Source organism: Talpa europaea, assembly GCF_964194135.1.
Source record: "Talpa europaea genome assembly, chromosome: 14".
NCBI classification, from domain to species: domain Eukaryota; kingdom Metazoa; phylum Chordata; class Mammalia; order Eulipotyphla; family Talpidae; genus Talpa; species Talpa europaea.
The window spans coordinates 28,019,643-28,042,076 of record NC_140082.1 but is presented as its reverse complement, the minus strand read 5'-3'; the positions used below and the strand labels follow the sequence as shown (position 1 = coordinate 28,042,076).

The window sequence follows — 22,434 nt, the reverse complement described above, 5'->3', positions numbered from 1 at the left end:
CAAAGAACAGTTTTTTTCATAGTAGACTCAAAGCTGTACTATTGTGATATTTATATTTAAAATCATCTGGTGGGCTAAGGATTCCCATAAATATCTAACTAGCAATTGGACTTAAACAAACATATTGCAGCCAGATACAACAGCAAAAAATATGCTGTGGATAAGTATGGTTTGTATATTCTCTGATTTAGGATTCTGAGTATTTTGGGCTTTCCTCTCTCAAAATGCCCATGGCTGGCACTTGCAAAGCAGTCAAGCTGCTGTACTATGATTGTGATTTATCTATGCATTTGTTGACCAAGATACCAAAGTCTGGTTGAGTTACAGTAACTGGGTTACAGCTCAAATGTTAGTGCTCAGGTGTCACATCAGAAGAGTTACAGCTCTCGTGACAGCAGTAATGTTATATTTCTCATTTTATTGTTTGATTACAGTAGAAGTGTCACAGCTCCTGTATTACAGCAAATGTTTATTTTTATTTGGGGCTTCAGAATTGCAGTCTGGGGGACAGAGACCCAAGGAACACTTGAGCTGAAAGGCCAAGGTGCTTTTCCCAGCCCTTGCTTAAATAGGCAAAAGTACAGGGCTAGCCTCTGCTGTATGCAAATGAGGCTTTCAGTCAGTGTAATTCTGATTAGTATAAGTATGTTAAGCGATGACTGGTCAATTTTCAACACTGGTTGTGGCTTGCTAGTGGTTTCACTTTCTTCTTGGCTGTGGGTGCATCTGGATATGTCCCAACCTGCCAGGGTGCCTGGATGTGCTGGGACCTGACACTCAAAGCCTCCTAGTTCTATCTGGTTATTACCCAGACACAGGATGACTCCATGTTCCTTTTTCTTTCTTTATCACAGTTGTGTTGGGTGTGTGAGGAACCAGATAAAGTTAGTCATACTTGTATCCTTAAGATCGCTAATGCTTCAGTGTTTGGTATCAGATTTGAATTAGTAACAAATGCTCATTGAATGAATGATGAATAATTCTGGCTCTTGAGGTGGATCCAATCACACATTGTCAAGGGTAAAATAGCTCTGAAAGCTACATTTCTGTCTTCCTGCACCTCCCCCTGCAGTGACCCTTAGGAATGGCTTTCCACCACGGTCCCTAGGTCCGGCTGGGCAACCAGCGCGCAGGGGGAGAACAGCAAAACACCCTGAAGCAGAGGAAGTACAGCGGAAGTTCCCTGAAAAGACAGAAGCTTATCAAAAGATAACGACCACCAGGAACCACTACAAGAATGCTAAAAAACCTTATCCCGGCTTTCTAGAACTACAAACTTTAATCCCTTATTGTCTTTCTAAACTTCCTTCTTTCTTCTATAAAGGTCATTGCTTATTATGTAGATCACCACCCGGATGGTGATAGGCTGAGCCCATGAGCAAGCTGATTTCATTGATATTCGTTGTTCCTGTGCTTTTGGAAAACATATATACTGGTCACAAACTCAAAGAAAATTACACTCAGATTTTCACTCTTGAAGTGTGTCTGTTTGTCATTTCTTTCACCGACGCCCTGACCACCCTGCACGCTTCTCTCAACCCTGAGGTGGCCTCATCGTCTACTGCTGTGCTGGTCCGCGGCACTGTCTACCTGGAGGATAAAGTCTCTTGGGCCAATACCATATCTTTATTCAGTGTCCACTATCATAGCAGGTGCCAGGGAGTGTAGTGGTAAAGAAATCATAGAGGACATGCCCGTGGCCTTGCAACCCAGGAAATTATCCCTTTCCTGCCTCAATTCTTTAACTGTTGCTGGTTATGGCTTTTCTAGAAACAAGTAGGAGTCCAGGAAATCACATATTTTTCTCTCCAGTATACCTACTTTTTAAGGTATCTCCAAATTTCCAAGAAACTTTTATCAGGATGGATATAGACCGGGAGGTTATCACTGATATGACGCCAATCCAACTGGGTGGAAATTTATCTCCACAATGAAGAATCCAGGAATTTTTGCCCTAAGTGTGAAACATTTAAGTGTTTCCCCCCAACCTCACTCCCCCCCCAAAAAAACCAGACAAATTAAACTCATGACACTGGAGTGGATCTAGATATAAAAAATAAAAATACCAGACCATTTTCACAAAAAATCCCTAAAAATGTCTCTATCACCTATTTTATAACAAGACATTTATAACAATATAAATGCTAACATTTGTAACAAGACACCTGCAGTGAAGTTTCCCACTAGGTTACATATGGGAGTTCACTGATACTGTACCAAAACAACCACCCACAACTGTTCTGGTAAATTACTCTACCTTCTCTTGGCATAAAAGAGAATCTACAATCTTTTTTGTTAACTCTAGTTTGCCAAAGGTTTTGTTTCTCTCTCATCTGAATTTTAAAAATAAACTGACAGGGAACTACAGAAATGGGCACTAAATTAATCAGTCATCATCTCCTCTAAATTCCCATACATATCTGATAGTATTTATATAGTGATAAGAACAGAGCTCCCAACCCTTGAATGAGAGAGAGCTGTTTGTGCATTTCTCAGAAGGCTCAAAGAGACTAGGCTCTGAGAGTGAGAGCAGACAGGTATACTACCTCCACTCACTAGGATCACAATAAGCACAATGACGAAAACAAGTGTTGGCGAGGATGTCGACAAATCCAAATCCTCACACCGTGCTGGTGAGACTGTTAAATGGTGCAGGTGCTTTGGAAGAGTTTGCAGTTCCTAAAAATGCTAAAAAATATAAAGATACCACATGGCCAGCAATTCCACTCCTAGATATATAATCAAGAGAAATGAAAGCATATATCCACACAAAAACTTGCACAAGAATGTTCATGGCATCATTACCTAAAAAAGTGGAAACCACCCAAATGTCCATCATCTGGTGAATGAATAAAGAAAATGTGATATATCCATATAAAGGAATATTATTCAGCAAAATAAGTACATATATGTTACAAACATGGATGAACCTTAAACACAAGCTAAGTGAAAAAAGTTATAAAGGGTCACACAGCATGATTCCATTTACATAAAATGCCTAGAATAGGCAAATCTGTAGAGCTAGAAAATAGATTATTGTTTGTTAGAGGCTAGACAGATTGGGGAGAATTGGAGAAAGTGTGTTTCCGTATAGGGTGATGGAAATGTTCTAAAATTGATTGTGATGACACAGTTGCACAATTATGTAAATATATATTAAAAACCACAGAATAACAAACTTTAAATGGGTGTATTTTAGGGTATGTGAATCTCAACAGAACTGTCAAAAACTAACAGGTAAAATTCTTGTCTCGGGGTGGTGAGGCCTGAGTAGATTAAAAAATGGACTATGGTTGCCTATGATCCGCTTCCTGCAGAACCCAGGGGCTCTGTAGGGAGATACACACCATGGAAAGAGATACCACAGTGCCTGGGTAGGAGATGCTGCTTGAGAAGACTGTTTTTGGAAATGAAGAAAAACTCACTCAAACTCTCTGATGATGGTTGATTACAGCTGACGCCTGAACAATAGCAGTTTGGACTGCTTGGGCCTACTGATAATGGTATCTTTTTCTATCAGCGGGTTATGCATTCATGAGTTCAATCAATCCTGGACATTGGCTGACTGGGAACCTGAGGATAGGGAGGGTCAACTATAAGGGAATTGAGTATCCTTGGGAGCCCTGAAACCAGGGTCCACCCAAATAGGGACGACTGTAGTTAAGTTTGGAGGGAGTCCAAAGTTATATACGGATTGTTGACTGGGGAAGGGGCTGGTCAGAAGCCCTCCCCCCATGTTGTTCTAGAGTTAACTGTACTAAACCATAGAAGTTTTGTCACAGAATCCATGTGGCCCCCCTCTTAAAGATCTCTTAGGATCTCTTAGATGTTAGGAACAGAAGTTCTATTTTCTGCTCCCCTAAGAATTCATTCATGAAAGATCCACAGGAAAATTCTCATTCTCTCAGCTAGGGCAGATACTTCAGGCTGTGTGTAGAGAGAATCTCTGGCATATTCAAATCCACGTGTAAACCAATAAATTCCCCCTCAGCTATGGAAATGTCAAATATTTAATAAGTGCACCCAGCTAATTTCTTTGAATAAGTATTCAAGGAGTTGACAGACATTGTGGAATGAACAAAGGAATATAATCACGTAAAGATTTGCAGTTGCCCCAAGAGAAACAAGCAAGGCAGAGAATTCTGGTTGTTCACAAAATCCATATTCACTTTCTCCTGGTGCTCACAGTTTCACTACACTTCCCAGCTTGCCTGCAAAATAGAGGTGATGTTTTCTTCTTCCTGCTGCCCTGAGGCCTCTTAGGTATGCCCCTCCAGGGTCTTTCTTCCCCTTTAATGACTGGAGGCAGGTGCAGGATGAGACACCAGAGGATGGAAGAACCATGGGTTGGAGAAACGTAGCTTCTGGTTGACAGAGGAAGGCTAGACCCTTACCACCCATCTGAACACCTGCCCAGTACTATCTTATGAATAAGAAGAAAACTTCCACTGCACTGAGCAGTTACAGGTCCAGGTCTATTTGCTATAGCTGCTTAACCTAATAAAACGCATAAGAACAACATCAAAGCAGTTCAATTTATGGTATGTGAATCCCAAAGACAGGAAATTTAGATTTCATCACAAAAATCACTCAGCTCCTCCCCACAAGAAATATGAGTTTGATATTGGAATTATTTTATAAAAAATTTTCCCCTGATTTCCATTTTCCTGCACAGAAAATGGTAGGATTATAGGTGATCTTAATCTTTGTTGCACTTTCATACATTTTTCTAAACTGTCTATAATAATCACAATGCTCTTTGCAACTAGAACATAATTAAAATACAACATAGATCAAGAACAGACAAATAGATCATTTCAGTGTAATAAAATAGAAAGTTAACAACCCAAGGCATACAGGAATTTGATCTATGATAAAGATTACATCATAAATCAGCACTGGGAAAAAATGAACTTTTTGATAATGAGCATCAGAAAAATTGACTTCCTAATTGAAGAAAAGTTTATTTGCTACTTCTCAAAAATCACAAAAACAAATTACAAGTAAGTTAATATCCAAGCTTGGAAAATAAAATCTTAAAACTGAAGACAGTGTTTTTTGTCATTTTAGTTAATGTCTTCTTGGGGTCTAGAATAGTGTATCTGGCATATAACAGACAATCTGTTGAATGCATAACTGAAAGAATAAAACAAAAGCTTCATAATGCCAATAAAGGAAGGGATTTCTTAAAGACCTCCCCCGCCCAAAGCCATAAGGTAAAATGGGGATAACTTAACCGCATCAAAACTAAACATGTGGTGGCAAAATGACTATCAATGAAATTCTAAAACTACAGAAGGAGGCAAGATATTTACATGAACACATTATAAAGTGTTAACAGTCAGTAGATAGAAAAAGTTCTTTTCCCCTTCACATTTTATCTCCAGAGTAGTCTAGGAAGGCAACATAATATCCTGACCAGGAATGCAGGCATTAGCTGAGTCTGACTACTTGGTCTTGAAACCTGACTCTGCTGCTTCCTAGCTGTGTGACTTGGAGCCTATTAATCTCTCTGTGCCTCAGTTTCCATAGTTGCAAAAATTAATCTTTCAACAAGCAATATTAGAAAAGCCAGGCCACAGATATCACTCCATCAATGTTACCTGTTACTACGACTGTCATGATTTACCTTTTTTCATATAACTTATCCTTGGCTAAACTGTATTATTTATTTGTCCTCCTCTAACGAGAATGTACTTTCCATTGTATGCTTAGCATGCGGGACAGTGTCTGGCATATAAAAGGTCCTCAATAAATATCTGCTACATGAATGAGAAATCAATAAGGAAAATCAATATTAAGAGGACAAAAGACTGAGAGAAGAATGGACTGAGCATATGAATAACTGCTTCATGAGAGAGGAAGCCCTACGCATCAATAAACTTAGCAAAAGATGCTGAACCTCACCAACAGTAAGGCAAATTAAAAGAAAACTTCAGATACTACTTTTTTAATCTACTGATTTGCCAAATGCTCTAAACTTTACTACTATTGGGAATAGGAGAGGGACGGGAATGCTCAAGTACTACTGGTGAAATATAAACCCATACAAGCAGTCTGAAGAACCTCCTCTTCCTCCCCCTCCTCCCAGCAGCTGACATTTAGAGCACTTACCATGTGTCAGACACTCCACCACCCCCTTACAGAAACCCACCTTGTAAACTGTCACTTTGAGACTCATTCCCATTTTTTAAAAATGTATTTATTTATGCATACAAGAACTGGGGTACAGGCCAGAGGTGCAGGGGGTGAGAGGATTCACCAGAGAAAGTGGGGAAAGAACAGGAGGTGGATTGACTGAAATACACTGCTGAGGGGAGCAGTAGACGAGACAGGAGAGTTCTATTGTGCCATGTGGGTTAGCTCCTTGGTGGGGGATTGAACTCATGCTGCAGTGGCTGTGGATAACTTCATAGTGCTGAGAATTAACCCCCAGTACCACTAGGGGGGCCTCGTCATTCCCATTTAGAGAAGTGACTTACTAAAAGTCACATGTCCAATAATGGCAGAGCCAAGACTCAAACCCAGCACTCCTGGCTCCAGAACTCAGGTAATTACTTCACTAGATGGCCTCTCTTTTATGCCTCTCCACTGGCCAAACATCTTTTTAGTTGGTTGTTGGCAATTTTTAAGGTGTTTGTGTGTGTGTGTGTGTGTGTGTGTGTGTGAACTACCTATTCTTGATCTTTGATTTTTTTTTCACTATCTTTGAACATTTTTTAGTCTAGTTGTCTTTTACTGGATTGTAATCTTTAGTATTGTGTATTCTATTTAGAATACCAAATCATTTTAATCAAAGGAAAGGCACAACAAGGGGAAAAATAAATGAGCAGGCTTTGGTACAGCTTATGCAAAGCAATAAGGTGACCCAAAGGTGTGTCACAGCCCTGCTGACAGAAGGAACTCACTCCGCCAGCGGCAGGAAGCCAGGGGAGGCACCGTTACATTCTCCAGTTGAACTGCCCACATGCTGGACTGCTGCATCCAAGTGAGAAATACTGATCACGTGGCCACCAATTCAATAATGGATTTTACCTGCAGTTTAGCTTCTTGAAGATGAGTGAGCCTGTTATTGTCAGTAGCTCATCTATGCAATTTCAGCATCGACTTCGCTCTTTTTTTCCCACAGTGTAATGCACCACCCAGAGCAAGCAGTCAACCTACCAGCTGAATTCAGCTGACTTCTGCATGGCATGACCTAGAGCAAGAGTTTTGCTACCCCACTGCTTCAGCAGCATCATTCCAATTCCTTCTCTTCTTGGGACTGATGTAGGAATATCTATCAGAGCTTTGTGAATGTTATGCCATCTCTGGTCAAAGCAGCAAGTCATAGATAAGTGCTTGGCAAACTGAGAGCTTAAACTGCCCCTGAAGATCATGCCCAGTGAGGGCAGAGATCATTACAAAGGTCAGCAGTGAGATGGGTGGCAGCAGCCACCTGAAGCTCTGAAGTTTTGGGTTGAGGTCACCATGGGACCAGTCAACAATTGCAATATTTACATGGACGTCAGCAGCAAAGAGTGGCTAACTCAAGGCAGCGGCTGAACAAGCCTGGATTCAACCCAAGAAGACTAGATAATTTCCTTTGCTGGCATCTGGCCTACAGTTCCTTAGATAATCCCCCACTTTTCTTTTAGATACTGGGTTGTTCCAAGTTTTTAGTTATTTCATCTAAATGTGGGGAAATCTCTACGAGCCTCCTTAGCCTTCTCTTTCCATGACTGCTTCATTATTTCAATTGTGGTAGCTACTTCCCATAAAGACCTACTGCCAATAAGAGTTAATGTTACTGCATACACTAAAATTTTACCAATACTCATTGGCCAGAAACTCATTAGCTTATTAAGTGAGACCTATCTTTGTAGATAGAGAAGATCAGAATAAATGAGGAATATTTAAAATGCAAGAAATAAATTTAATATATCTTTATATCTTTAAGATCACATAACTAAAAGACCAAATATAAGTGAGCTATTCAACGTATAAATCTCCTAACGGCTTACTTCTATGTACCTCAGGAATAAAAAGATGAAAGATGAATAAAACAAGTAGAAAAATCATATTTTAACAAAAGACTTGAGAGAGCTAATAAAGTATATCTTCGTGATGTTTCAAATTAGTGAAGAATTACACTATATCCTACAGTCTCTTATCACCCGGCTCACAAATGTTTTTCTGATAGAAGAGCTGATATTCACCACTTTTACTTTTATGGTTTTTCTCATTTCTGGGCCTTCTGGAGTTTTTGAAAGGAAGATAGATAACTAGTTAAAAAAAAAAAAAGAACCACCTTTTTTTTTCTGGCTGACATTCACTTCAATACAGTATTAGCATTGTTAAAGTGAATAATATGAATACGTGCTAGCAAAGTTAACAATTTGATGTGCTTTTCAAGTTATATGCCTATTTCAGAATTCCCCTATATATCAGTTTTTCATTTTTTACTTCATCTTTTATATAGGAGTCCCCCCTTACTGGTGGGGGATATGTTCTAAGACCCCTAGCAGATGTCTGAATTGATAATTGAAGGTAATATTGAACCTTCTAAATACTATAATTTTTCCAACACGTATGTACCTGTCTATGATAAAGTTTAATTTATAAATTAAGTCAAATAAGATGAACAAACAATAACAATAAAATACAAACCTTAAAACAATATACTGCAGTAAAATTTATATATGGTTTTTCTCTCCCTCAAAATATATTTATTGTATTTATAGATGCCCAAGAACAGGGGACTAAGCAGTAGATAGTCATCTATAGGAATTTCTAGAACAAGTATAGGGTATTTGCATTTCTGTAAATACCTATGAATGGGGAAATGTATATACAAAGACATCAGGCACTGACTTTTTTTTGATGATACATTCTATGTTCTATATGAAAAAATTATGTGCTTTTGCAAAAAGAATTATTTTAAAAATTTCATTTGGAAAAACCAAACAGACTTCTACTTTCACTGGTTCTTTGCTTTTTATAAACTTTATGAAAACCTAACGTGTAGTGAAGAACAAGCATCTTCCCCTTCCAGAAGAAAAAAACACCTAAATGTAGAAACTATCATATTATCATATAATTGAATCATATTAACTGAATTTCATATTAACTGAATCAACATCTTCTGGGAAAGTACTATGTGAACCTGAACACTGAGTGACTATAGCCTTGGGGATAAAGAGCTGGTATTTCCCTGGTATGTGTGTTCAAGCCAGTAACAGAGTACAATGTGGTAACAACATAGAAACTGTAGTTAAAATTCCAACTCAGTCTGGGACCCCAGAGAGTGATTACGTGCTGGGTTTCCTCCTTCTGCTGTGAGGGGCCACTCACAGGAAGTCACAGCACACCCCAACTCAAACACAAAACAGGCTGAGCAGTAGAGCTGGGGTACCATGTGCTGCAGCTGATTGCCCTCACAGCGCTACCATCCAGAGATGCTCAACAACAGATTCCTGAACCCATTTTGCTGCTTAAGGAAACTGACTTTGTGGAGGTCTGAAGGACCACAGTGCTGAAGGGCGGGGAGCACCTGGGGGAGATGCCAAGTGAAGGAGGCTGCAGCTACAAAGCTTGAACCAGAAAGGAGATGAGATAGCCATGAAAGAAACGTAAAAGAAAAATAACTCATTGCAAATTATGCTGATGCTCCAAGTAATAGTGCAGCATGTCTTTGAATAATGTTTGGTTCAACATTATAATACTGATGAGAAAAAAATTCCATTCCCAGTCCAGGTCACTGTTGTGCAGAGTTTCATGTCTCCCCTGGCTGTGGGGTTTTCTGTGAGAACTTCGGTTTCCTCCCACATCCAAAGGTGTGCATGTGAGGATCACCAGAGTGTCTCAACTATTCCAAGCCCAGTGAATGTGGGTGCGTGGGGTGCACCCCAAGATGAAAGACTTCCTGTCCAAGGCTAGTGTCCTCTTGCACCCCAAGTTGCTGGGAGAGGCTCCAGCCTCCCTTATCCTGAACTGGAATGAGTAGGTTGGAGAATGAAAGAATGAACACAAATTGTTTAATATTAGAAGGGTTTGGAGCCTTCATTTTAGAGTGTGCTGGTGTTTTGTAAGCAGAAATTCACCAAACTTAACTCTTGTTTATATCCCTTAACTCTTGTTTATATCCATTAGCTTATAGTAAAATTGGTCTCGCTATACATCCTTTCACTTCAAGTGACAGTTCCCAAGAACTTATGGACAAGCACTTAATGTAGTCCTTTAACACACCTAAAGAGAAACCCAAAATGTGTCTCTATAATCAAGGTGCAATATTTTTTTAAACAAAGAAATTATACATTTATTTATTTTTAAAATTCATTGACAAGTGTTCCCATTACACCAGTGAGTTTTGAGTTCAAAGGCCCTCAAGGGGTAACCTATGTTTTGTGGGCTTGAAACATTAGCAAACAAATTACTCTTTGTCTTATCTATTCATGGTCCATGAGACTATGCAGTTTTTATCACAAAGACAAGAGTTTACAGTCAGACAGAGAGAGGTTCAAGATCTCTGAATTTGATCTGTCACTCGAGCAAGTTATTTCAACTTGGATAAGCCTGTTTCTTTGTAGGTTATTGTAATGATTTAGTGAGTGGGGGGAAAAAAGGGTATATGCAAAGTTCAAAGCACATATGAGTCAAAAAAATTAGCTATTATTTTATTTTACCATGTTCGGTCCTATTCAGCATGGAATACAACTGGAAATTGTACAATCCAAGTTCATTCAATTAGGATTAGAAAAAGAAAACCCTTCACATGTTCATAATGCACATCGGGGAATTTTTTTTTAATTAGAAATTAATTTGTCAGTGGGGATTAAGAACACTGGAATCCACTCAACAAATTTATATTAAGCTACCACTGTGCAATATACCAGGTACTGCAGGGGCAAGAGGCTGCAAGTGGTGTCCCTGTGCAGCCAGCCTGGACTTGTTTGAAGGTGCCAGCCTTGCTTCCCACCTCCCTCTCTGAAAACAACCTCTGATCACAGGCCTCACTACCAGGGTGAACCCAATATGATCTCCCACATGCTCCTCCTTCTGCGTAAAAAATGTGAACTAAAAACAGGTTCTTCAGGCAGGCAGTTAGTAGTTGCCTGAAAGGAGGGAAGAGAAAAAGCTAGAGATGGATAAATCTTGAACTCCTGAATTGGTCCCCAACTCTAATAAAGTTGGGTCATATATTTTTTTTTTAGATAACCTGTGATATTTTTTTTTTTTACTTATTTTTTTATTTCCTGCTATATGTTTTAAAATCTTTTTATTTGAGGCAGTGTGTGGAGGTGTTATACCCACACGTTAAGCAATAGACACAAGGACTCTGATCCCCACTTTTCAGCATGTGATGCTGTCACCCAGCTAGGGTCTGCCTGAGAAGATGACTGGGGGTTGTGGGGAGCCGGCAGGGAGGAACCAGGTGAGGGGACATTCAGTGAAAGCTACAGGCCCCTGACAGGGGTTATCACCACTGGTTATAACAACCATGGAAGGCTTCAGGAAAGGACTTTTGAGCTGGATTTTGGATTTTGAGAGGACACAGAGGTGGGACAATTAATAGAACAACCTCAAAGGAAGGTGGTTCTGTGGTAAGCTACAGTGTATTGGGGTGGGGGGCACGGACACTAATATATCCCTTTTGGTGAACACTGATGCTTGATGTTGAATTTGAAGTTGTTTTCTGTCCTATGCAACCATCTAACCCCTCCCCTTATTATTCACAAAATCTTCAGAAAACGGTGTGTGTATGAAGGGGGAAGAAGGAGAAAAGAGATTAACTATATTCCACAAAGAGTCAAGTGGTCTAAGGAAAAGAGAGTTTAAAAGCCCAAAGCATTTGAAGAGTCCAAAGCATTCGAAGCTAGGTGATGGGGGGCAGAGGGCAGCATGGACACACTGGAGGACCAGGGAAACATCAGGCCCCCCAAACTCTCATAAATATGTATGCGCTTCAGTCATTTTGTTTCGCTATTAAAGAAAAGAATGATCCTAGCAGTTAAAAGGAGATGGAAAATACTGCGTTATAGAAAGACAGGAATAAAATCCTACAAACTTCTAGACTAAAAAACAAGTCAATGTAAAGAAAAATAACAAGGTTACCTACAAAAGAGAAGTAGGTTGCCAGAGAAACATCTGTACCATTGAAGTGCTACAAAATAATAAAACAATGTTTATTTCCATAGTTTATTTTTTTTAAAGATTTATTTATTTATGCAGACAAGAACTGGGGTACAGGCCTGAGGTTTTGGGGGGGGGGTGAAAGGATTCACCAGAGACAGAGCGGGGAATAGAACAGGCAGATCAACTGAAATAAACTGCTGAGGGGAGCAGCAGGTGAGACAGGAGAGGTCTGCTGTGCCATGTGGGTAGCTTCCTGGCTGGCGATCGAACTCATACTGCAGTGGCTGCTGATAGCTTCATAGGTTAAACCCTTAAATCTCTGCACCCTAGGGAGGCCCTATTTCCATAAAGTTTAAAGGAGAGTGAGAGTTACAGATTTACAGGCACGGTTTATGCCTGCCAGCAAAGATGATAAAACAAAAGTCATCTTCAGATATATAAGAATTCCGAAAACATATCATCTGCATACTTGTATTCATAATAAGAAAAACATTACAAGTACTCAAAAGAAGAAAAGGAGAGCATGACACTTACCAGGAATCATGGCAATCAATAAAACCAGTAGAGTTGTCAGGAAAATCTAAAAAGCTTTTGATAATATGGATGTGAATATAGTAATATAATGTAATAACTAAGAAAAAAGTTTTAACAAGATGCAAAAATAAAAGAAGCCAAATGGAATTAAGATTCCAGATTATTTCAACAAAACCTAGGAAATACAAATGAAGGAAAACTCAGAACATCCAGGGGGTTGGGGGGAAGGCTATAGAACTTCTAAACATTAGAGGAAAAAAAAAAAAAGGAAGAATGAATACTTGACATATTCTGCAAAAGACAAGGAAAGAATAAAGAGATACTTGAGTCCCATAAAGCTTATACAATTTAAAGGCAAGATATGACCTGAATTGTTCAATATAATAGCTCTAACCCCATAGAGCTATACAATTTGAAATTAATTAAAATTCAGGTCCTTAGTCCCTTTAGCCACATTTCTTTTTTTTATTTAAATATTTTATTTTATATAATTCTTACATCTTTTTTTAGCCACATTTCTAATGGCTAGTGACCTCTGTATTGGACATTTCCACCACCACAGAAAGTTCTAGCAGACAGTGAAAAATACAAAGTCTAAGTCCATGCAAAGTATGATCCTATTTACGTTAAATATGCACTTATATACACATACACGTATATAAATGTCAGTTGATTAAACTGTCAATAGTAGTATCTCTAGAATAGAGACAACCAGGTGTTTTCACTCTCTATATACTTCATTGTTTGTATTTTTAATAAGTATGTTTAATAAGCACTCTCACAATGAGTAAAAGCTAATTACATCTTCAAATGAAATAACAACACACCTATCAATTACCTCTTTCTTGAACTTGGTACAAAACTTGGTTCTAATCCCCCATTTAACCAAGTAAATGACTTTTAATTTGTATTTATTATGAATACTTATGTTTCAAGATGGCAAAGGATGTGCCCTATACTTAGAAATTTTCTATAGCTTTGCCAAGCTCTGGAAAAAGTTTGTCTGGGTTCAAGGTGGTATCACCATTTCAGATACACTTCTGAGCAGACATGAGATCACTTCAAACAAAGTAAGCAAAGTCAGTTTCCGGTAGTAGAGGAGGCTCCTTGGGCAAGGGCTGTTAACAGACCTTTACATTTAAGTTATACAGTTGATAACAAATTAAAATTTCAGAAAGCACAACTCTGAACTATTCTTTTCTTTTTTCAGGAAATGAAAATCTCTCTCATTTTTTAAATCTCTCATTTTTATTTATTTTTTACATCATTGGTCATTTTTAAACAATATTTGCTTCTCCCCACCCCCTCAGGTGTAGTCCCCATAGAGTTTCCTTCATCAATGCACCTGTGTACCATCACCTTAGTCCCTGATGCTCCTCCCACCCTCCCTTCCTCTGATGCCTCTTCCTCCTCCTCCCCTGCAGGATGTCTCCTATTTATAATTGTCTGTTTTTGCTTTGTTGTGTTTTGCACTGTTATTTTTTTTTTACACTGATGTCTTATTTGGTTTCCCTACATTCCTGCTGTAAGTGAAGCCATCCGGTATTTTTCTTTTTCCTTCTGGCTTATTTCACTGAGCATAATTCCTTCTAGTTCCAGCCACATTGCTGCGAATGGCATGAGTTTATCTTTTTTGATTGCTGAATAATATTCCACTGTATGGTTCTTTGAAAAAATAAACAAAATAGACAAACAAAAATAAAAAATAATAAAAAAAATAATATTCCATTGTGTATATATGCCACATCTTCTTGAGCCAGTCATCTATTTTGGGGCATTTGGGTTGTTTCCAGGTTTTACCTATTGTAAATAGTGCTGCAATAAACACAGGGGTACAGGTATTCTTTAAAATCATTGTTTTTGTGTCCTTTGGGTAGATCCCTAGGAATGGAACTGCTGGGTCGTATGGTAGCTCCATTTTTACAACTCTGAATTATTCTATCATTTTCTATCACAAGAAAAAAATCCATTGAGAGTCAGTCACTTTTTGCATTTTCTCAGTGATTCCTCATAGCTGATTAAGGACAAACTCTCACAGCCACAGATAAAGTCTACAGGAGTCACATCACACACAGGGATTTCATTTTTTTTTCCCTAGATAGAGAGTAGAAGGAAAAAGATTATGTTTTTTGTTAAAAGAATTCCAAAGTTAATCTTTGACAAATACCAGATCTTTAATTATCCCAAGGAAAAAAAAATCATAAAAACATCTGGGAATAATTCTCAAACACTAAAACTAATATCTACTGCAGGAAATAATTTAGTCATTAATCTGCCAACAAAGACATATTCATGTTTGTTTTATTTCCTATATGAATATTCTTGGTAGCTGCCTCTTATTCCGATCACAGTAAATGCCGAGAAAAAAAGCTCTCTTAGCAAGATGTACAACATCAATATGTCTAGTAAAGAAGCATTCTGAAAGCCAGTGTTGGTGAGGTTTGGTTTTGTTGCCAAAAGTGGTGCTTTAATTTATAATATATATGCATTTCTTCACTTAGATGACCAAAGTAATTATTCTGATACTTATATGGTCTTTACCCAAAAGTGCAGGCTCACAGCTCCCAAGAGTCTTGCAATTTCCTTACTGCCCAGAGTGATAGGCGTGTCATTTGTTATGTGAACAAGGTGACTTTATGGCCTGCATCTAAGGTGCCAGTGGAGCCTACCAGGGTTTGGAGGGTTGGGATTTCCAGTCCAGTCCTCACTCAGGAGGGGAGAGGAGGTGGAGTTTAATTGCTAAAGGTCAAGGTTAATCAGAGGAGTCTATATGATGAGGTTACATCAAAACCCCAGAACAGGGTCCTGAAGGCTTTGGCATGGAAGTGCCATACCCTATCCCCAATTCTTGCCCTAAGTATCTTCTCCATCTGGCTATTCCTGACTCTCTTTTTAAGAAATCAGTGATCTAGTGAGTAAATGGGTTTCCTGAATTCTGTGGGCTGATCTAATAAATAAATCCAACCTGAGGAGTGTGGGAACTGGGAACCTCTGATTTAGAGCAGTATGGTCAGAAGCACAGGGAACAGCAACTGGCTCCTGAGGGTGGAGGGCCATCAGGAGACACTGAGCCCTTCACCTGAGGAACCTGAAGTTGTTCCTTGGTAGACAGTGTCAAATTGAGATGAATTCTTGGACACCCAGCTGGTGTCAGAGAATCGTTTACTGGTATAAGGATATTCCACATATTCACAATAGGACTCAGGTCCACAAACGCTAAACACCAACATAAACCCTGATTTTATTTAGGTCAACTGTTTTTAACACTGAATAACACGGTGCTTCATGTGGGGGTATAGGCAGAATAAGTGATGACCACTATCCAGTGTATTTTACTTATAGAGAAGATGCACATTAATAGGCAAGGATAAGAAGATGGCAAACTTCATCCACATTTTCAACAATTTTCCCTGCCTTCAATGGCTTTCCCAACCCCTTCAGAAAAAAGAAACAGAAGACACGTATACATCAAATGGAGAGGATTATTAAAGATCCCTGACTAGCTACCTAACCTCAAACCCACCTGGGATAGTTCCTCAGGAAGTCATCCTATAAGTAACCTCTTAGTGTCAGCGTCACCCATAGGAGAAGTGAAATTTTCAGTAATCAGTACTATTTATAACAACTCATGCAAAAAAAAAAAAAAATTTGGACTGAGGTTAATATTTACCTATGTAGAAAATAACAGTATTAAACAAGACTATCTTATAATTTTGAATTTGCTCAAAAGTTTTCAAGTTCCCTCAAACTCTTTATTCATGTGTTAAAGGAATTATTTAAAGATTCTGTCTAGGTAATCCTCTACTAGTCTAGGTCTAACTGCTGCATATTGTTTGAAGATACGAAAACCATACTTCTTTAAACAGTCTTCACTAATTAAAACTCACAACCTCTTCCCTATGTTCTTTGGAATTCATTAAATTTTTTAAATGGCATGGCACTTTCATATTTGGACTGACCAAAAAGTTAAACAAATAGCATATTTTCCATGAAAAATAAGATAGTGAGATTCAAGTTTATAATCCAAAAGCATTGCTCTTGATTAAACGTAAGTCACTGCATTTAATTGAACATAAAATATATTTTATTCATGGACTTTCAGTATTTTCCAAAAAAATGAAATATTCTTTTAAGTTCACAAAGGAAATTCTATGAAAATGAAAAAAGAAAGCATATGCCATAACATTTACATAATATAATTTGGTATTTTCATTTTATCTGTGATCCCAGTTTCAACTCATGTCTAATACATTTAGTAAATGCATTGTTCTTAACTGTAGGGATACATTAATTCTTTGAGGCCGCAAGAGTACTATTTAGTAAATTATTGCCTGCAAAATGACCCATGCCTAGTGGACTCAAAGTGACAATTCTGCTTTAAAAGGTAAAGCTTTTAATAGTTAAAAGAAATAAAGGAAGACACAAAGAAATGGAAAGACATCCTCTGTTCATGGACTGGAAGAATTAACATTATCAAAATTGTCACCCTACCGAAAGCAATTTACAGTTTCAACACAATACCAATAAAAATTCAATGGCATTCTTCAAATAAATAGAACAAGCAATGCTAAAATTCATATGAAATCACAAAAAGCCTCAACTAGCCAAAGCTCTCCTGACTAAAAAGAAGAATGGAGGCATCACATGCCCAGACTTCAAACTATACTACTAAGCCATAATAATTAAAACAGTATGGTACTGGAATAAAACAGACACACAGACCAATGGAATCGAACTGAAAACCCAGAAATAAAGCCATACATATAGGGACAACTGATCTATGACAAAGGAGCAAAGAATATGCAATGGAACAAGGACAGTTTGTTAAATAAATGGTGCTGGGAAAACTGGACTGCCACATATAAAAGAATGAAACTAGACTACTACTTCACACCACGTGCAAAAAAAAAACCTCACAATAGATAAAAGACTTGAACATAAGACCGTAAATCATAAAATATATAGAAGAAAACATAGGCAAAACACTCCATGACATACATCTAGGAAACATCTTTAAAGACTCATCCCCCAAAGCAACAAAAGTGAAGGAAAAGATAAACAGCTGGGATTACTTCAAACTACAAGGCTTCTGTACAGCAAGGGAGACAATAACCAAAACAAAGAGACACCCTACCGATTGGGGGGAAATATTTACATCCCACACAACTGATAAGGAACTGATTTCAAAGATCTACAAAGAGCTCATAAGACTCAACAAAAACAAAGCAAACAATCCAGTCAAATAATGGTCACAAGAGCTAAAAAGATGCTTCTCCAAAGCGGAAATGCAAATGGCCAACAGATATATGAAAAAATGTTCAACGTTGCTTATAATCAGGGAAATGCAAATCAAAGTCACAATAAGATACCACCTCACACCAGTGAGAACGGCACATATTAAAAAAAACTGGCATCAACAAATGCTGGCAAGGATATGGAGAAAAAGGCACTCTATAACACTGCTGGTGGGAATGCAAACTAGTCCAACCATATGGAAAGCTACTAAAAATATGACCCAGCAATTCCACTTCTAGGAATCTACCCAAAGGTCACAAAAAACATTAATTCGAAAGGAAACCTGCACTCCTATGTTTATTGCAGCACTATTCACAATAGCTAAGATATGGAAATAACCTACATGCCCAAAAACAGATGATTGGATCAAGAAGATGTGGTGTATGTACACGATGGAATACTACACAGCAATCAAAAAAGAAAAACTCATACCATTCCCAGCAACATGGATGGAGCTGGAAGGGATTATGATAGTGAAATAAGTCCAAAGGAAAGAGAAAAATATCTGATGGTTTCACTAATAGGAGGAACATAATGAAAACAAACAAGGGATGGGGGTGGGTGGAGACGAAATAGCAGGGAAACTATAAATTGGAGGCCTTTAGTTGGGGAAGGGGGAAGAGAGGGATCAAAACATGGGATAGAAGAGCACAAGGGACTGTGGTGACAGTTCACAGGTATCTCAGTGGTGGTAATTTTATGGGGATTACACCTGAGAGCAGAATGAATGACAATGTAAAAAATATATAAATAAAAATAAAAAATAATAAAAGCTGAATCATTTACCTACTTACTCTTTCAAAGACTCTCACTTAAACTAGTGGAGAATAAAGAGGCCACAAGTAGAAAAGAGGAGTCTTTCAAGTTTTAACATTTACAAACTTGAGCTACTTAAAAAAAAAAAATCCAGGTTTCTACTGAGGCAAACCATCAAAACACAATCAAAATAAAACACAACCACTCCCCAAATTTTGCAGATATCATCTAAATTCAAATCCAAAAAAGCAGTTTAACAAGCACACCAACTTGTTTTTTTATTAATCTCTATGTGTAATACAGACTGCCATAAATCCATCACATCAACTTCTTCCCACTAGAAGCTGTTATCATGTTATCTGTTCTTGGTTAAAAAATGTCAATCCATTGGACATCTCTAAAATGTGAGTAACTGTGCTAATATATAATTAATGTGCTAATGTACAAAAGTGAAAATCTGTGAAGGGGACTTGGAGATTCCTTTGGGTGTTAATTTGGGAATTTCACACAGCAAGGCTTCTGGGGGCAAGCCAGGATCAATGAGCACACAGCTGAGTAATTCTTTGTGCCATGCACATTCTTGATCATGTAAGCAAAGACGTGCTAATCAAACGGTCAAAAGAATGAAGAACAATAAATAAAAATTACAGTAGATGAAGACAGAAGTCCATGGTCTCTCCAAAAAACATGAGGGACAAGTCCTTAAGTTATCGGGGTGATCTGTCACCTCTGCATCAGAGCCCAATTCTAGCATTAGTGCTATTGTTTAAAACACAAACAAAAAAATCCCTATTTAGCTATCCATCATAGGTAAATTTCCATCACTACATGAACCGGCCTCAGGCTCAGATTTCTGGAGAATTTCCTTTCCTTCCTTTAAAAATATATCCTAGACTGGAATGATAACAACAGTCGGGACTTGCAGCTGCCACGGAAGTACTCACTGCAAAAATAATAATAATAATAAAAGAAAGCAATCGCAAACGGGAGATACCTTTAGTCAGCTTTTCTTTTCCTTCCTCTCTTTAATATTTTATAACATATTATAAGCTCATTTAAAGTTCCTTCCTTAAATCTTCAAGTAGACTTTAAACAAATTGCAAATGCTTTACACTTGAAATCATCAATCATTTACAGAACCTTCTCCATGAACTGAATAATAAGCCATCTGTGTAGGGCCTCCCTATCATGTTTTTGAGCTGACCCACTTCTTCATCAGTCCACCATGGTCTGCAAAATTTCACTTCGAAGGGGGCAGCCATAAGCTCTGTGCCAGTGCACAGTTTAAACCCAACGGGGTCAAAACACAAATGCAAACCCCAGCTTCAAGGACACCAGTCTTCATTCAAAATGACCCTCACCCCACTACGCTTCTAAAAACAGAACTTCAATGCCACCCTTCACCGGAAGCAATCCCTTTTCCAAGGGGAGAGTAGATCAAGTCTGCGGGGGCGAATGGGAGCCAGTGATAGGGAATAAGAAACCTGATCAGGGGTTAAAGGTTTGGCGCATGCAGCTCCGGAGCTCAGACGCCGGCTTTGCAAGCAGGCTCCGCTCAGGTCTGCACGAGCTGCCTCCCCAGACAGTCTCCATCAGGGGATGGGACCTGCTCCGGAGAGCCCGGCAGACCCGCTCCGCGGTGCAGGGCAGCGCGCCCCCAGCAGCTGCAGGGCGGGGGACCCCCTGCGCGCCCCCTACCCCCCGCGGCGCGGGGCGGGGATGGGGCCGCCGCCCGGGAAACACAACTTTCCGCAGGTCCCCGCCAGCAGCCCAGAGCCACCGGGGGCTGCTCGCACACCGCTCCCCACACCAGCCCTTCCTCTCCGGGAGAGGCGGCGGGGGGGAGGGGGGAGGGTCTGGCAGGACTTGGGGGACGCCAGGAGCGCAGGAGGGGGGCTCCCACAGCCCCGGCCGTCACAAAGGGCCGGCGCGCGGCCGCCCTCGGTGCCCCGAGTCCCACGCCGGCCAGGGCGGCGCGGCGCGGGCGCGGGTGGGGGCGCGCGGGGCCGGGCGCGCGGCAGGTGACAGCGGCGTCCCCGGGCCCCGCGCCTCCCCGCCCACCCCGGGGCCTCGCCCGCACCGCACCGCGCCGCTCCCCCGCGGGCCGAACCCCGCCACCGGCTGGGCGCCGGCCGCAGCCCACGCCCGGGCCCCGGCCCCTCCCGCGCCCCGCGATCCGGCACCCCAGCGGAGCCCCGGCGCGCGCGCTGCCCGCGCCCCTGCGCGCCCCTCCGCGCGCCGCCCGCCTACCCTTTGGCGTGCTCGGCCTCCTCCTCATTGTCCCCGTCTATGCCGCACGTGTCCTGGTCGTCCAGCTCCAGGCTCTGCTGGCTGGCCGCAGACTCGCTATCCTCCGCCATCGCGGCGGCGCGGGCTGGGGAGGCGGCGCTCCGGGCCGCGGGCGTGGGGGGCCGGCGGCGAAGGCGGCGCGAGCAGCTCCCCCTAGTGCCGCCAGCGGTCTCAGCCCGGAGCCCCGGCCCGCGCGGCCCGCCCCGCCCCGCCCCGCCCCGCCCCGCCCCGCCGCGGCCCGCCCACCGCGGCTGGGAGGGCTGAGGAGAGCGAGAGGGGTCCGCGCGCCTCCCCTCGCCTGGGTTCGGGGAGGGGCGTTGGGGGGTCGCGGGCCTGCGCCCCGCGCACCCCGCGAGCCTGAAAAGCTCCAAGCCTGAGACCTCCTCGGCTCAGGGCTCGAATCTGAACGCTGCAACGTGCGCACTCCAAATCCTGTGAGCCTTCATTTTTGGAACATAGGCCACTACATTTTACATCTTTACATGTAAACCCTACGCAGGGATTTGTTTTTAGTCAGGAGTAGGGATGCCAAGGCCACAGATTTGCAGAAGACACCCCCCCCCCACACACACACACATACACACACATACTTTTAAAAATTCCATTTCATATATCTGCATCTCTCTGTCCAACACAATATAAAATCAAAGCCAAAGTCAAAACAGAGTGCTTCCAGCTTTCCCACCTCGCCATTCCGACAGCCCTAGAACTCTTGACAGAAAATTCTGGAGTTGCCCTTGTTTTCCTTAGAAAACACAAGAATTGCCTCAGAACACAACAGCCATCTTGGAAGCAAGGGACACTGTCAGGTTAGCCAGTCTGGCTTTCCCAAGTGACTGACTGTCTTGACCTAGGCCATCCAAGCAAAGGTGGGTGGCCTTTGGGCTGAACCTGGCCTCCCTTATCTCTGCTGAAAAGAGGAAGGAAGGAAGCACAGCATAGGTGGTCAAATAAAAAACAGTCTGAAGTTCAGACTCCTGTTTGCTGTCGTGGTCTGTACACAGCAGTCCGTTTTTTTGCTCTCCTGTAATGAGTAGTGTTCAAAAGTCCCGCCAGGCCACAGACAGCCTTAAAAGGTGCTTTTGCAAAGGCAGTGGGAAGATAGCTATCAGAAAAGCTCAGTGAGAAAAAAGAGACTTCAAAAAGCCACCTGAAAATTTTGGTGAGGCTTCTTTTTCTGCAGAAGTTACTGTATGGGGAATATAAAAATAAAATTTATTAATTAAAAAAAAAAAAGAAGTCACAAAAACAACAACAAAAAAAGAAGTTACTGTGGGCTTTTTGTGGCCCTTTTCCCCGTAAAGAAGACTCTGCCCTTGAAATGCAATGAGATAAAAGTATCTCATTGCATGCAGTATGTTTTCAAAGTCCATCAGCCTTTTAGTGATCAGCTGATGTTGGTCAGCTAAGCTTCTGTAAGATGTCCAAAATGGGGCCAAAACACCA

At 40.7% G+C, this 22,434-nt stretch overlaps 1 protein-coding gene across 1 annotated transcript in view; it reads right to left on the bottom strand.

Annotated features, from left to right (window-relative positions):
* LOC311183797 (glycylpeptide N-tetradecanoyltransferase 2-like) overlaps positions 1–21,086 on the bottom strand; it is a 32,587-nt gene extending 11,501 nt beyond the window's left edge. Inside the window, exon 1 of the mRNA XM_084253414.1 lies at positions 20,950–21,086. Coding sequence (XP_084109540.1) covers positions 20,950–21,059 — 110 coding nt within the window. The 5' untranslated portion in view covers positions 21,060–21,086. The remainder of the gene's footprint in view (positions 1–20,949) is intronic.
* Positions 21,087–22,434: the final 1,348 nt, after the last annotated feature.